This window comes from Eptesicus fuscus, chromosome 7 (genome assembly GCF_027574615.1).
Source record: "Eptesicus fuscus isolate TK198812 chromosome 7, DD_ASM_mEF_20220401, whole genome shotgun sequence".
NCBI lineage: Eukaryota > Metazoa > Chordata > Mammalia > Chiroptera > Vespertilionidae > Eptesicus > Eptesicus fuscus.
In genome coordinates this window covers 75,995,754-76,011,938 of record NC_072479.1, presented here as the reverse complement: position 1 = coordinate 76,011,938, position 16,185 = coordinate 75,995,754, and the positions used below count along the sequence as shown (strand labels likewise).

General features: G+C 37.9%; 1 protein-coding gene across 1 annotated transcript in view; it reads right to left on the bottom strand.

Annotated features, from left to right (window-relative positions):
* Positions 1-16,185, bottom strand: part of SOX5 (SRY-box transcription factor 5) — a 971,057-nt gene that overhangs the window by 33,362 nt on the left and 921,510 nt on the right. The window contains exon 15 of the mRNA XM_054719220.1: positions 7,049-7,226. Within this exon, the coding sequence (XP_054575195.1) occupies positions 7,049-7,226 (178 nt within the window). The remainder of the gene's footprint in view (positions 1-7,048; positions 7,227-16,185) is intronic.

The window sequence follows — 16,185 nt, the reverse complement described above, 5'->3', positions numbered from 1 at the left end:
CCCTTGCACTCATGTTCTAGATTCCTACACCTCATCATCGGTTATTTTCTGTCACATTTGTCATCTGCTCTTCTCTCCCATCTCCACCATCTCAACTGTAAGTACCTAAGGCTCTCTCCTAAAACAGGCACATAAAGCCTCTCCCTCCTTGTTGTCCCCTTGTTCCAGCTTTGTCTCTCTACCTTTTAAGCCATGCTTCTCAAAGATTCAAATTCTCCCGTCCCTTCCTCACTCTCCCTTTCCTGTTACAATCTTGTTCCTGCTTGCTGTGTTCTTTTAATTGCCAATCCAAGGAGCATTTTCCATTCTCTGCAGAATGACCGCACTGACCATCGTCTCATTGAAATGCCTTCCTTCCTTGACTCTCATCATAGCACTGGGTCCCCTCTTCTCTCCGACTCCTCCATCTTCATACCTTTCCTGGGATCCTTTCTTCACCTGCTCTTTAGATTGAGCTGCAGGGTTTCAACCCTCAGGAGAAGTGTGTGTTTTAGAGTTGGACAAGGCTGAACTAAAATCCTAGCTTTGCCACTTACTAGCTATATAAATTCCAGAAGTTATTTCACTTTTCTGTCTCAGTGGTCTCATTGGTTACACGGGGGTAACAAACACTGACCGGACAAGGCAAATGTTGTGAAGATTAGATGAGTTAATCTGTTTTTTTAGTATCGTAAGTGGTCCCTGACAGTTATTCTGTAACTGGCGGTTCATTTGCCAAATAGCATTAGTGAAACAAGGAAGATCTGGGCATTGGCTTCAGATGGATCTGGGTTTCTAATTCTCAGAAAGTGTGATATTTGACAAATTATAACAATCTCACCAAGTTTCCATTTCCCTCACCTGTAAAATAAATGTAAGCTCAATGGAAGAATTACATAAAATAATACATGTGAAGGTGTATATAGCTCTTGGTACCTGAGAAGACAGTAAAAAGCATTATTCCTTTTTTTTTTCTTTCTGCTTTCATTTCCAACCTATGTGTACCTCAGCCGTCTTGTTATGATAAAGTCCAAGAGGAGGTGTCATTTCTTGTTGGGAGAGAGGTTCAATTAAATGGAAGTCCCCCATCAGAGTCCAAAAAGACCCAAAATGATTACCTGATACATCTTGTTCTCCCTTCATTATATAATGAGGCAGCGATTATATCTACAGGCAGGACTGGAAGGTGGGCATGTGTTTAGGAGAGACTCAGTGAGCCTCAATCTCGGGAGGGAAGTGAGAGGACCAAGACCAGTATGGCTCCAGTTAGCATCCCAGATGAGATGTGGGAAGCACAGGTTAGGAATCATCACCAGAGTTGCCAGATTCTGTAATCTTATAAATTTTACCATAAATTGATGTTTTGTGCCTCAGTGTTGCTTCTTAACCACTAACAACAAAATTCTTAAAATTAAAAAAGACCCTTTTATATAATTTCAGAGGCAGAAAAAAATGGGCAACTTGGCAAGTCCAATCTTAGAAAGGGTAAAATGAAACAGAAAAAGTGAGTAATGGCTGTTCCACAATGAAAATAAACAAACATTGCAAGGTAGAAGGGAAAGCAGGAAGTACCTGTAATGGGTTAAGTTGTATCTCTCAAAAGGAAATGTCCCTGTCTCAGGCTAACCCCTGGTATCTGTGAATGTGACTTTATTTGGAAATACAGTCCTTAATAGACTCTATTGAAATGAGATCACCCTGATTTAGGGTGGGCCTTAATCCAATGACTGGTGTCCTTTGGAGAGAAAGGAAAATTTGACCTATGGAGACACAGGGAAGAAGGTCATGTGACTATGGAGGCAGAGATTGGATTATGCATCTAAAAATCAAGGAACACTAAAGACTGTGAGCAACCACTAGGAGCTACCAGGTAAGCAAGAAGCATGGGGCAGATTTCCCCTGAGATTCCAGAAGGAACTAATCCCTACTGATACTTTGACTTTGGATTTCTAGCTTCCAATCAGTGATAGAATAAATTTGTTTCAAGCTACCCAGTTTGTGATTTGTTGCATCAGCCTTAGAATTCAATATATCACATTTGGCCCTACACATAATCCTAAGAATCAAGGGATGATTCCTAGTACTGTCAAATATCTACTGTCTGACTAAAATCCTTATTTCTAGTTACATACATCTGCCTCCTAAGGTTCTCTACCTGAATGTCCCATGAGTATTTGAAATGCAGTGTTCTAGAACAGAATTCATCATCTCCCACTTCCTCAATCTGTTCTTTCTACACCCATAGCCCATGCCAGTTGCCCATGCAGTCACCTGACAGTCATCTAAGACACCTCCTTTACCCAAACATATAAAAGGCAAGCACAGCCGAGCCCTGACAGCTCTGTCAGCTCCTCCCTCTCACATGTGCTTCTTCTCCATCCCCACATCCCCTACTTTTGCTGAAGCTACCTCTTAGCTCACTTGGGCTAATGCCATAACCTCCTAACTGGTTTCCCTACCTTCAGGCTTATGCTCCTTGAATCCATCTCCTACTCTGCTTGCAGATAAAACATTCCAAAATATCCAAAAACAAGGAATTTGGATCATGTCACTTGATCTAATAAAAAATCCCTTCTCTTGGTACCCCAATGCTTAAAGGAGCATTATAACATGATAATTCTGTGAAGCAAAATAACCCCATGTTCCAATAAATGTGGGAAACACTAATTAAAGTTGAAAAGGTTTTTTCAATGCACAAATTCTCAAAATCTTGAATATGTTAATGTGCATCGTGAATCTGCCAGAAGTAACAGTAATATGCAGCCTTTCCCAAATATACTGAAACAGGAAACACTTGAATGCTCCCCACGGAACGTCATTCTAAGATAAACTCCAAACACTTTAAAATGGCCTAAACATCTCTTCATGATGTCAACTCTGCTTATCTTTCCTAGGTCATTTCTTGCTGGTCTCTGAGGAGTTCTGTGCAGCACGAAACTATTTCCTGTTCTAAGGATAGCCTTCCTCCTCCCGCCCACCTCTGTCGCCCAAGCTTGTCTTTTACTGAAATACCCTCTCTTCCTGGTGTGTTTGGGGATTTATTCAAATGTCACTCTTCTGTAAGGACTTCGCTGACATACCCCAGGCATGGTCCTTGGCAGCAGTAGTACTTCCCATTTATCTGCTCCTTCAAAACCTTGTAAATGTTCTTACTGTGTCATTGTCTTTCTTTTTCTAAACTTGTCTTTCACACCAGTCTCTGAACTCACTACGTGAGGGCATTATTTTTCTTTTAGTCTTTTATTCCTTTGGCCCATGGCATACTGTTGAAGGAATAAATGCACATTTCTAAGTTGAAAGTTTCCAACTTTATAATTCCAAGTTCATTGATTTTCTATGTCATATCAATGGAACCCTGTACTATATATCACAAATTTATTAAAATTCATGGGCTTAATAAATGCTATCAGGGCAATACAAATTCTTATTTAGTATGTATTTATTTTACATATGATTTTTCAGCTATAAGTAAAAGTAAAGGCCCAGGTGTTTTAAATTATTTTCAATACATATTAAAATTTTTTAATGATTTTTAACGTCATATCATCATCAAATTTTTGGCACCCTGTTATTTCTTTACATGTGAAACCTCTCAATAATTAGTTGAATAATAAACATGAATGTAAACTGTAAACTGTAAAATGCTTTGTAAATGTTAATTGCCAGATGTTGAATGATACCCCTAACTTCCTGATAATCCAATGGCTTCCTATGTAACTATTACACAATTCTTGTTCAGCAACTTATCCTCATAAAAGTTTTTCTCATTAAAAATGTAAATGTATTTGAGATAATATTCTCCTTCATGCCATCATATTTTAAACGAGCAAGTTGCGGGAATAAAATACCAAATTAATGGACCTCAAAGTGTTTCCCTTCATCTTATTGAATATATGTGTGTGTACTACATTTGCTCAGGTAAAATTTCACTTATCCATCGGGAATGAAGAGTAAGAATAATATGTTTCAGTGTCTTCCACAGAGATGATAGAACAAAGACCGTGGCATCTAAGCCTCAGTCCAACACTTTCACCTGCTTATCCTCCAGGCTTAGCAAAATGTATGGCGTAGAGAAGATGTTTAATACCCATCTATTGGATGAATGAGTGAAAGGTTAAATAGGTACCTGATTAAAGCATGTAATACAGAGAGACTACCAATAGGCAATCTCTAAAAATAAAGCATCCCAACCTGAAGACTGATTTTAAGGCCTCAACCTCCACTGGATGTGAGTTGGCAAAGTTACTAAGTCTATATGTATTTGTGTCCTTGAAATTAAACTAGAGGTAATAAACAGGGTCACAGAGCTATCTACACCGTGAGAGCAACTTACTTAGAATCCCTAGTAAGCACTTAGCCATTGTAGGCTTCTGTTCTTTATCGGTAAAATGACAAGTTTTGACTATTTGATATGGGTATCTGCCCCATCTAGCTAAGGCTCTATACTTCTAAAATTAACTGCTGTGAGAAAATAGATTAAAAATGCTTTGAAAAAGTTAAAAAGCGTTCTATACATGTGCAACAAAAGTGAAAAAGGCCAATGAGGGAAAGATAACATCTGGTCAAGAGCTTCTAAAATTATCCATCATTCATCTGAACCTTCCCTGGCTTTTAAGGATTCTTTCTTTGGAGCTGCCTATCATTTGCCCACCATATTAAAAACGTCCTTATATAATATACTGTAATAGTGGTCACCAACCTCAAAAACTCACTTTCTATATTTATGGCTGGTAGGTATATAACAAAGAGCCCATGTCATTAATGATATCTTTAGTTATCTTTTAGTTCACAGTTTTCCATGCTTTATTAATGGCATAACACATTAATTCTTCTTTCAGGAGTGACCTTTACAACACCATTAATGCTCACAGCTTTTATCCAACTACATTATTACTCATTATAGTTTCAGCTTTCAACATCTGCCATTTGTTGAAAAGAGAAAAGCAAATTGCAGCGCCCTCAACTCCTTGGAAAATATGAGGAATATGTGTGTGGTGAAGGGATGTTTCAGGGAACAAAATAAGAGAAGTTTTAGTAGTGGAGAAAGTCAGATGACAAATATCATTAAATATATTCTTGCCTTTCTAAAATATTTTCTCATACTTAATCTTTGGAATGCTATTGTATAAAATCCTCATATGAAAAAATGCAACAGCATTAGTCATTTCATTAGTTTAATATTCTAGTTCTCATGACATTACAAGAGTAACTCATATACCAACACTGTGATATTTATAAGCCTTCATGTCTATTATGGAAATAAATCATTCTTGCCAAGTAAAGTATTTTTTTTTTCTTTTACCAACTTAGGATATGAAAGCAACTCTTTATCTTGGTGTCCATTTAGGATGTTGAGCAGAGTGACTGAGAGTTTGACCATAACAGAATGGTGCATAATAATAAAAAGCATACATACACCCAACCTTTTTCAGACTTCTCAGAATTTAAGTTTTCATTGTTTCTCTTCTTATTGCTGCCTCATTTCCCCACACTGACTTTCTCTTGGCAAATAATCTGGAATTCTACTTTGTGAAGATGGAAGCAATTGAAATATATCCCTTCATCTTTCTTTATATCCATCCCACAATTTCTTCATAACTTTACTTCATTTTTTCTTTATTTCCTTCAGTCTTAGAAAAAACAATGAACTTTTGTCCTTTCCAAATTTAATCCTGTCTCCTTATCGCTTCTTGTTGTTGCACCATCAGCGATACATTCTTTTATATCTATACATCTCTCCAATTCTTGTTCCCTTCGAAAAATAATACGATTTTTCTATTCTAAAACCTATCACTACTCAGCCTTCTCAAAATTACTTTCAACATCAAGCTTACAAAGAGACTGGTCTATATATCAACTGCTCTTTTTTCCTTCAAATTCTTCAAATAGTTGTAATTGGAATTCCGCTAAACCCTTGTACTAACCCCTCTCTGAGTCTACCTACCCATGAGCTCCAACTAAGTCCTAATGTTTTTATTCTTCATGTTCTTTAACTTTTCTGCCCCATTCAGTTTTAGCTCTGACCACTTTCTACTACACCCTCATTCTATACCTAGCCAAATCAATATGTTTCTCAAAAGTGTACTATTTTACTGTGTTTTTTTATTTGTTTGTTTGTTTTTTTGTGTTTTCTTTTTACAGTCTAAAATGTCTAGGGCTGTAACTCTTCTTCAAGGCTCCATTTGAAATAGATTATCCCCAGCTTAGCCTCCCTTGATCCTTCCTAAATAGAATTCAACACTCTCCTCATTATGACCAAAGGATTGTATCTGTGCTCTGGAATAGTACTTACTATGGCTGACTTGTGCTGTAAGATGACTTTTCCCCCAACTCAACCCTGAGCTCCGTGAGGATTGGTCTGTGCTAGCCTCCTCATAACTGTATACAAATGACAAACATTTTAATAAATGTGGGATTAATTAAGTGCTGTCTAATTTATGTTACTAAAATGCAAACTATTAAAAATTTTAAAAGCTTATAGAAGCATTTCTTTTTTTAAAATTAAATCTTCATTGTTGAAAGTATTACATATGAGAAACATTTTCTAGTGTTTGGCTACTCTACTGAAATGACAACTTTGGAGAAATGAAGCTATCAATTTTTTATAATGCTTTTGATATATTCAGGTAAATTTCAAGTGGTGTGGAACTAAACAAACTTCACATCCTGATGGTTGACTGCTAAACCAGGCAGAAGGTATTTCATTAGTATGTATACTTTGTACACATCACAAAATATAAAAAATAAATTTAAGTGATGGAAAAGGCAAGTCACCTGACAATAGCATTCTGGAACCACTGCTCTCTGTGATTAGACATTAGGTCTCTTTTATATAAACTTAAGAACATCAGTTATAGCAACAAACATAAGCAGTTCAATTTGACTTTCAGGGGGACATTATAACTTGGAGTTCAGTTATAAATTCCAATTGCATGTTAAAACAGACCTGTAAGGCTCATCAAATTGGAACTCTCATATGCACAAGGTACACGTGATTTGCCATTAGAAAATGATTTCATTCAATTGCCATAAACAGAAAATCAGCAAGAACAAAAGAAACAGAACTTACCGATTGTGCTAACTCTGGCTGAAGGACTAGCTAATGCTGCTGGGACAGAGGCTTTGAGGGGGCCCGCCCCACTGCTTATTCTCAGAGCTGGCATATGGGGAGAGGTGGGTGATGTGGGTGATTTGCCATCAGAGGTCTTGGGTTTAGCTGATAGGTTCAGTGGCTGTGCCACTTCATCCTGCAATGACCATTAGAACATGAGCTGTGATAAGGAAAAGCTGATTACAAACACCTAGAAAAACACAGTTATAGTGCCTGTCCTTTCCCATCAATTACTCTACCAATCAGTGATTTTAGCATTCAATCTGAACATTACAAATGTTTGGTCAGCTGTCAGAAACGTCACTCTGAACGACATATTATGAAACGCCTTTTGGATTAGATAAAGTGCATGTACACTCGACTATCCAGAAAGCACATAACTGATGTCACCTGTAAGAAATATTCTGAAAGAGCTATTATTTGTACTATTCATTTTTATTGAGAGACAATACATTGTCTTTATAAAATTATGATGTAGATAGCTTTTATCCAACCTCCAAAGAACAGGGCTTGAGTCCCAAGCATCTTTGTAGCCTGGTGCTTAGGTAGAGTTCCTGGAACATCCACGATGGAGGAGTAAAATGGTGTGTAGCTCTGATCAGAACTGCTTCCCAAATTAAATACAAAAAGAAGAAAACTTTCTAACTGTTAGAAAATAACCCCTTTTCTTAAAGTTTCATAGGAGAACTTTTGGGTTTAATAAAAAATGGAAACAATATAATTAGCATTATATTAATATGTACTATTTATGTGCAACAATGTTCTAAACACTTAACATTGCATTTTTTAAAATCCAAATTTGTTTTACATATTTTCCTCACAGTGCACTACATGGTGGTATAAAGATTTGTATGTGGTCAGTTCAGCAGGTATGGTGATTTTCAATTGTTCTATGCATAGCTCATATTTTATTTTATAGCTATCCATATTAGCCCTTATGAGTACAATTATTACTCAAATTTTTACTGCAATATATAAGAATCAGACATTACATCACTTTTTTCATTACAAACAAAAAGTTATTACTTTTCTGTGCTCTAAAATTAAAACATTGCATAATTTGCTTGTATTTTATTGTTTAAATTATATCCAATTTTACATAGTATTATTGTAGAATAAAAATATAGCTTCCTCCCTGGCCAAGTGGCTCTGTTGGTTGGAACATTGTCCGTACACCAAAAGGGTTGCAGGTTCCATCCCTGGTTAGGGTGCATATGGGAGGCAATCAATCAATGTTTCTCTCACATCAATTTCTCTCTCTCTCTCTCTATAAAAATAAAAAAAAAACATATCATTAAAAAATATATACATATATATAGTTTCCACTTAGGTACTGTTTAATCTTCATGAGTTAAGTACATAAAATATCTACCAGTAGTAGCAGAATAACTTGTCGAAAGTGGAACAGTTTAGAATCAAATGGTGTGACTTGGTGACATGGAAACCTGTTAATAAACATGTTAATTAATGCGTACAAAATTTTATGTATATATTTACTAAGAAACACTGAAACAAGGCACTATATAAAAATGGTGTAATATAACATCTATTTCAAATTTATATTTTAAAGTGGTTTATTGTTAGATTTTATTGGTAGCTGCACTTATGAAACCCATGAACAGGCTAGGGAAAACGGCTAACCTTTTTTTTTCAATTCTATTTTCTGTTTCAGAGAAAAGAATAGTTACCTGAAAATCCATGAGATAATTCAATGGCAATCTGGGATCATGATGCATAATAAGTTAATGACCATTATACCAAATTTATATGGATTCATAGAATTTTGGAAAAAAAGTGAAGTAAGATAATTCCATGACTGGCTTAATATGCATTTTTGAAAAATTTACTTCAGCTTTTTTAAAAGTACCGGGGCAAAATCATCCCTCCATTTTTCAATTTGAACATTTAGTTGGGCTGGTCAGCCAAAATCCATATATACGATCCTATGGTTGGCAGAAATCCAGCGGTACTGTTTCCCCTTTTCACTCTACTCCAGTATGAATGACTATGTCTCAAAATGTGGTCTGTGGACTAGTACCACCAGCACCGCCTGGGAACTTGTTAGAAGGGCAAATTCTTTATCCTTAGAAACTTCGGAGGTGGGTTCCAGCAATCTGTGTTTTAACAAGCCTTCCCAGGTGACACTGAGGCACACTAATGTGTGAGTGGCACTGCCTTATATAACATACAGGGAGATTATTAAAATATATGCGTATTGGCTTCAAACCCCTTTAAAAAAACTTCCTCAATATAAGGAGGTGACATTAAAGATGATGTAATAGTAGCTCAATCCTTAATTTTTTATCAGAACGTCGCATTCTATGCTAATAATAATAAATAAAAATATGCATGTGCATAACAAAATAAATGCTATTGAGATTCAGTGAGCCAATAAGGACTAGATTCCACATTTTCTCCCTGATATTCCGCCAAAAGATCCTGTCAGAAGGGAGCTGCATTGACTGTTTACCATGCAGCTGTAAATAGTCGAGGCACTTTTCCCCCATCAAACGCCGCACCTGCTCACTACCTTCTGTGTGAAACCACTCGCTTTTGTCATGACAGCCTGAAAACTTCCCCTGACAGCATCACAACTCTTGCAGAAGTTTTGAGGGGATGCTTGGAGGAACTGAAGGTGGCCGTTCCACTTGACTGTGCAGAAAGAAAAGAGAGGAGCGAGTATGTTCGCAGAGTTGCCACAGAGATTTACCAGCTCAGTGGAAATGCAGCTCAGTGGAAATGGTGGTGAGTTTGTGTAGAGAGAGGACGGTGGTGTCCCTGAAGATGATGCAGATGTGGTGCTGATGGGGTGAAAGGTCACTGACTGTGCTTTAAGCACTAAGAACTATTACATGAGCATGCTGAAAAAGGACTACCCAAAGCAATGATCAGAGCAAGAGATCCACTGGAATTCTTAATATTCTCCTCCATTCAAGGCAGCATGATGTCTGAAATCCAAAAAGGGCAAAGCCCTAAGGACATAATAGAGGTTGACAGGTCCAAAGTGGACAGAAATGTCACTCATAATTGCCCTTTCATTCTCTTTCTTTGTGTGACCGGGCTGATGGTATATTAATAAGAACCTGCATGCTTGATCCTTGTACTGGTAGCTATAAAAATAATTTTGACCCCTTATATAATATTTCACAAATTGATTCTTGTAATAATTTATAACAGAGCTACTAAATACCTATTATTTATGAAGAAGTAGTTTACCATTTTCTATTAATTATTTTTTTACTTGACTAGATAAAAATTAAAACATCCTAACTATGAAATCGAAGTGGACTATTCATTTATGAGATGTAGCCTCCTAATTATGAATAAGCACAATAAGTGCCAAATGTAAGACTTTTTCTACTTTGTTTATTATTTTCAATATCTCATTTAGGAGAAAATTTAAAGGTTAGCATGATTAGCCTATAGTTTTACATATAAAGTATACATTTTAAAATTAAGATATATAATGCTATGTAATAAAAGGCTAATACACAAATAGACTGAACAGTGGAACAACCAGAAAAACCGAAAACCCAAACAACCGGTCGCTATGATGTATGCTGACCACCAGGGGGCACGCGCAGAACATGGCGGGTGTCAGCCCTGGTGGGATGGTGGAGCAGGGGAGTGGGGGCACCAGACCAAGGCGGGGCGCCGGTTTACTGTCATCTGGGCGAACCTCTGGTGGTTACTGAAAATTCTTTGCTCCTACACGCTGCAGTCCCGCCCCGCGATCACACCTGCAGCCGGCATCATTCCCACTCGCACCCGCCACCAGTGCCAGCCCCGCTTACACCCACAGCCGGCGCTGGAGCCACTGCTCGCACCTGCTGCCGGTGCCCAGAGCCTGTCCCAATCGCTCGGCGCCATCACTGGGTACGAATGGTGGCTGCAGGCCCTGATCGCCCCTGAGGGCTTCTCCACCTCTCCCTCCTCCCAAGGGGCTATCGGGGCAGCAGCCACCACTTGCACCCACTGAAGGCATCGGCCCCGCTCACACCTGCTGCTGGCACTGGCCCCAATGGATCCACACCGTCAGCGAGTGTGAGTGGGGGCTGCCGGCAGACAGGGGACCAGGGGCCGTGGTGAGAGGGGCCGGGCGGAGGCATGGAGGATGGGCCGAGACCTGCCCCTGTGCCTACTGCAGCCTCACGGCCCACAGTTCCTTTCAAGGTGCAAGAATTCATGCACTGGGCCCCTAGTTTACATATAAACAAACATAAGTAATTTTCAAGGTCAAGAAAGCATTGGAAAAGATAGCATTTCCATCAAGTTCAGCATCAAGCAGTGAAGAAAATAATTTTCTCTTAATTACTGGTCCAATTGTTAAATTATGTTGTTAGTTCAAACTTTTAAAAAAATATGTATTTTTATTTATTTCAGAGAAGAAGGGAGAGGGAGAGATAGACACATCAATGATGAGAGGGACTCATTGATTGGCTGACTCCTGCATGCCCCCTACTGGGGATCTAGCCTGCAACCTGGGCATGTGCCCTTGACGGGACTCCAACCCGGGCCCTTGAGTCTGCAGGCCAACACTCTATGCACTGAGCCAAGCCAGCTAGGGCTGTCAGTTCAAACTTTTGAAAATAGCATATATCATACGTATTTCATTTATATACAAAGTGATAGATGAAAAGAATCTCATGTGTCTGTTGGATAGTTCCAAACTTGTATGTGATAAATATAGAGCACATATGTATAAGTTAAGGTAAGCACTAATAGAAGTCTATTATTTACATTCATAGAATTATAATAATTTCAAGTCAATCATTTATTTAATTTTCAATACTATGAAGTAATTAATAAATGAAGAAAGGAAACTAAGGTTCAGAAAGTTTTAATGAACCTCAGTTTGTGGACTCAACATGCAATATTCTTCATTTACATGACAAATTAAAATTACATTAAAATATGTTAATGGAATATAATTTCTGAAATCCAGGCTTAGCCATATTAATACTACTATTTATTAAGCCACGTAACGGTCAATAAACATGCAATAATAAAATAAACTAATACACACATTTGCTACATTATACGTTCGGTTAAAAGTTGAGGCACACATCATTGACTTGTTTTGTTGATTTTTTTATGCATATCTGTTTCTCACACTATATAGCACTGAACATTTTCTTCCTTTATACTAAAGAGTTAACTTAGACAATTTTTTTGAGAGAAAATATTGAGGGTTTGTGTACAATATGCCAGAAATATAGCAATTCATACAATAATGTATAAGAGAATATTATTTTGTACATCCACCCTAAAAGTTTTAGGAACCTATTCATGCTATAGCTTCTTCCAATAAAGTCTTTGCTAATCTTAGTTGTCTGGGATAGAATGCAAAGCACGTACAACCTAAACAAACATAATAGTTCAGGCATGTTCCATTTACTTAGAACTACTACAACTTGTCTGAAAGCAAACATTTCACTTAATATCAGCTTGTGGTCACAATATCAAAACATCATGAAGTTCCTAATTAAATTGTATTCCAACCAATGAAAATACCCACATATATAAATAATAAATTAAATAAGAAAATATGTTTGACACAAATATAGAGCCTTACATGCACTGGAGAAATACCAATTGTCATCATGGATGCAGAGATTATTCCATGTAAAATATAAAGTTAAATATATTTCATTTAGATGGTTTTTAAGTAATATGTTTATTCTAGAAAAATTTATTACTCTAACATCTATAAATATAAAAGCCTAAGCGTCTGGTCAGTAGCTATGACATGCACTGACCACCAGGGGGCAGACGCTCAACGCAGGAGCTGCTGAGCTATGGTGACTTGGCAGCAGCATTTCTCAGGTGACGCACCAGGAACCAGAGAAGAGGAAGCTCGATTCCGGGGTATGTCACCCGAGAACCACCCTCTCGCAATTTGGAACCCCTCAGGGGATGTCGGAGAGCTGGTTTCGGCCCGATCCCTGTAGGCCAGGTGAGAGGCCCCATCGGTGCATGAATCCATGCACCAGGCCTCTAGTAACTGTAAAATATTCATCATGTTATAATGCACAAAGACCAAACACATTCTGATGTTTGATTTCTATAAGAAATCAAATAAGTATAAAAGAAAACTCATTCACCAGAATCCTGGAGGGTTATTTCTCTCTTATTACTCCTTAGCTTTCATTCACTTCTTCGCTAAAGAATTTTAATAGGGATGTCAGTATCCTAAAGAAGTCTACTTCTTTCTATTTGCATCCTTGATGTTCACAGCATGGAAATATGCTCACATGTGGACCTCAGACCACAAGATGGACCACTAAGAATGTGCAAACGATTGTGCCTTCCAGAAAAAGCATTCATCTCTTATTGATTCATTCTCAGTATCTAATTGATGATCTAGTATATGGCATATCACAGTTGTCTCAAAATTCTACTTCCTTAAATATTTACCTAAATGACTCATTGAAAATGAAACACTTATTTGGTAATTAACGAATGTATAGCACTCTAACAGCAATGGATGAGACCATGTACACTTATTTAAGCATCCATCCATCCATTCATTATCCTATCTAATAAAGAGGGAATATGCTAATTGATCATCATGCTCTCACAAGATGGTGACACCCACAGCCAATAAAGAAGGAATATGCTAATTGACTGCCAGGCCCTCACAACATGGCGGTGCCCACAGCCACAAGATCGGTGGGCCCAATCCCCTCAGCCCTGCCACATCCAACCTCAGTCCCCCAGTGCCCTCATCCCCACCTCACCCAGTCCCCTCAACCCTGCCTCATCCATCCGGAGTCCCCCGGTCCCCTCAGCCCTGCAGGAAAAGGCAGTTGGGGCAATCAGGCCGGCAGGGGAGGGCAGTTGGGGATGATCATGCCGGCAGGGGAGCAGTTAGGCGTCAATCAGGCCAGCAGGGGAGCAGTTGGGGGCTATCAAGCTGGCAGGCAGAGTGGTTAGGTGCAATCATGCAGGCAGGCAGGTGAGTGGTTAGAAGCCAGCAGTCCCAGATTGTGAGAGGGATGTCCCAGATTGGAGAGAGTGCAGGCTGGGCTGAGGGACATCTCGCCCCATGCATGAATTTTGTGCACTGGGCCTCTAGTTTATTGAATAAAATTTCAACTATTTATTAATGGCTGTTACATGTCAGGCATTAGAAAAACACAAGTGACCTGACATCTAGGCATGTGGCTTTGAGACTTTTGTTTTGTGTGGTCAGTAATAAAGGAGAAAAAAAAATGCATTTCCTTTCTATTTGAGACCTATGTGTAAACATATGTAGAATTGCATCTTATTTAAACTGAATTCTTTGAGGACAAGCTGTCTATGCATTTAATATATTATTTCATTTATAAATATGCTTTGCTTCTTTAATAGCCATTTGGTAATTGAAATATATCGATACATATGTCTATATCTATACATATATCTCTCTATTTCTATCTCTATCTCTACCTATACCTATACTTATATATAATTTCAGGCTTTCCCTCTGCATAATTTAAAAACTGTAATTATCCTCATATTTACCATAAGCAGTCATGTGAAGTAAGTAGCAAGACTAACATATGGGCAAGAGTAAAAGCATTCATGAAACATGTTGCAAAATTAATCACCCTGTGCTATTATCCTCTCTGATGAAATAATCGTATTAAATTAAGTAGGGAAGTCACATGACAAGCTGAATGCATCCTGCTTACTAATGCCGCCCCTCTCCTCCCTAGCCTGTGGTCACATTCATCTTTTCCTCTTTCTTCTGCTATTCCTGTTGCTAACTGTGGGCACTCTCTCTCACCTTTCCCACCCAAATAAGACATTTCTTTCCACAGTTCAGTAGAGGCTTACTAAAGAGAAAAACAAAGCACAACAGAAATATAATGAGGAACTTCAAAAAGTTTGCCTGGTCTTTCCTTCGTGCAGAACTTAGATGAGAAAAGGTTTACATTTCTGTGCAAGAGTTAATTAAAGAAATATAATATAAAAATCACTTTAACAATCGTATTTATTATTTTTTTAGCCCCTGAAGAATTAGAAATCCTGCTCATGTGGTCACCCCAACTCCATACTGAATTAGTAGGATCCTGTTACCTAAAAAAATCAGGTCTATCATCTTACAGAGCAGAGGCCTGCAGGCCCGTCCATGAACACAAGCTTGCTTCCAGACTTAGAGACTGCGAGATGCCTTGCGAGCAGGCCAGGAGAGCTCCAGAAGTTCTTCCACAGGCAGGCTTCTGTGGTGTTAATGCTCTCATATGGGATTGCCATTTCAATGCAAGCCTTACATCATTTAGCTTCACTTTTGGGCTCCTCATTTTGCCATTTGATAATTTTGCTTACTATACACCTACTTCTTTTAAAAATGGATTCTAGTAGTGTAGTTGGGGGCCATTTGCTTCATTACTTTTACATTTAAATTGTTGGCCCACTTAATTGAAATGAATTCAAATAGTATTGTTCCTTCTTTGTTAATACTTTAATAGAGTGTTTTCTTTGTTTTCTGACTTGGTTGATTTAATGCCCCAAAACTGTAAATTATACCCACATTTATACACATATATGTTTAAAAACAAATAGTGGAAAGAATAAAAAGCCCGGCTTCTGGGATATCATGATATTTCACATTCATTTTTTTAAATTTAAAAATTGCTTTAAGCCTGGCTGGTGTAGCTCAGGAGCCAAAAGGCCACCAGTTTGATTCCTGGTCAGGGCACATGCCTGGGTTGCAGGCTCAATTCCCAGTAGGGGGCATGCAGGAGGCAGCTGATTGATAAATGTTTCACTCTCATTGATGTTTCTATCTCTCTATCCCTCTCCCTTCTATCTCTCTATCCCTCTCCCTTCCTCTTTCTCTAAAAAATTTATATATATAAATTATATATATATATAATTTATATTATATATATATATAATTTATATATATATAAATTTTTTTACAATTGCTTTGAAATGCCTAAACCAAAGTTCAATTTACAATTGCTTTGAAATGCCTAAACCAAAGTTCCTTTGTGCTAGCTAGACTCCAAGATGATCCTGATAATTCTTGCCTTGCCTCTGGGTATTTATGTCTCTGTGTATTCTTCTTCTACAATGAGTAGGGCTGATCTACCTAACTAAGAGAT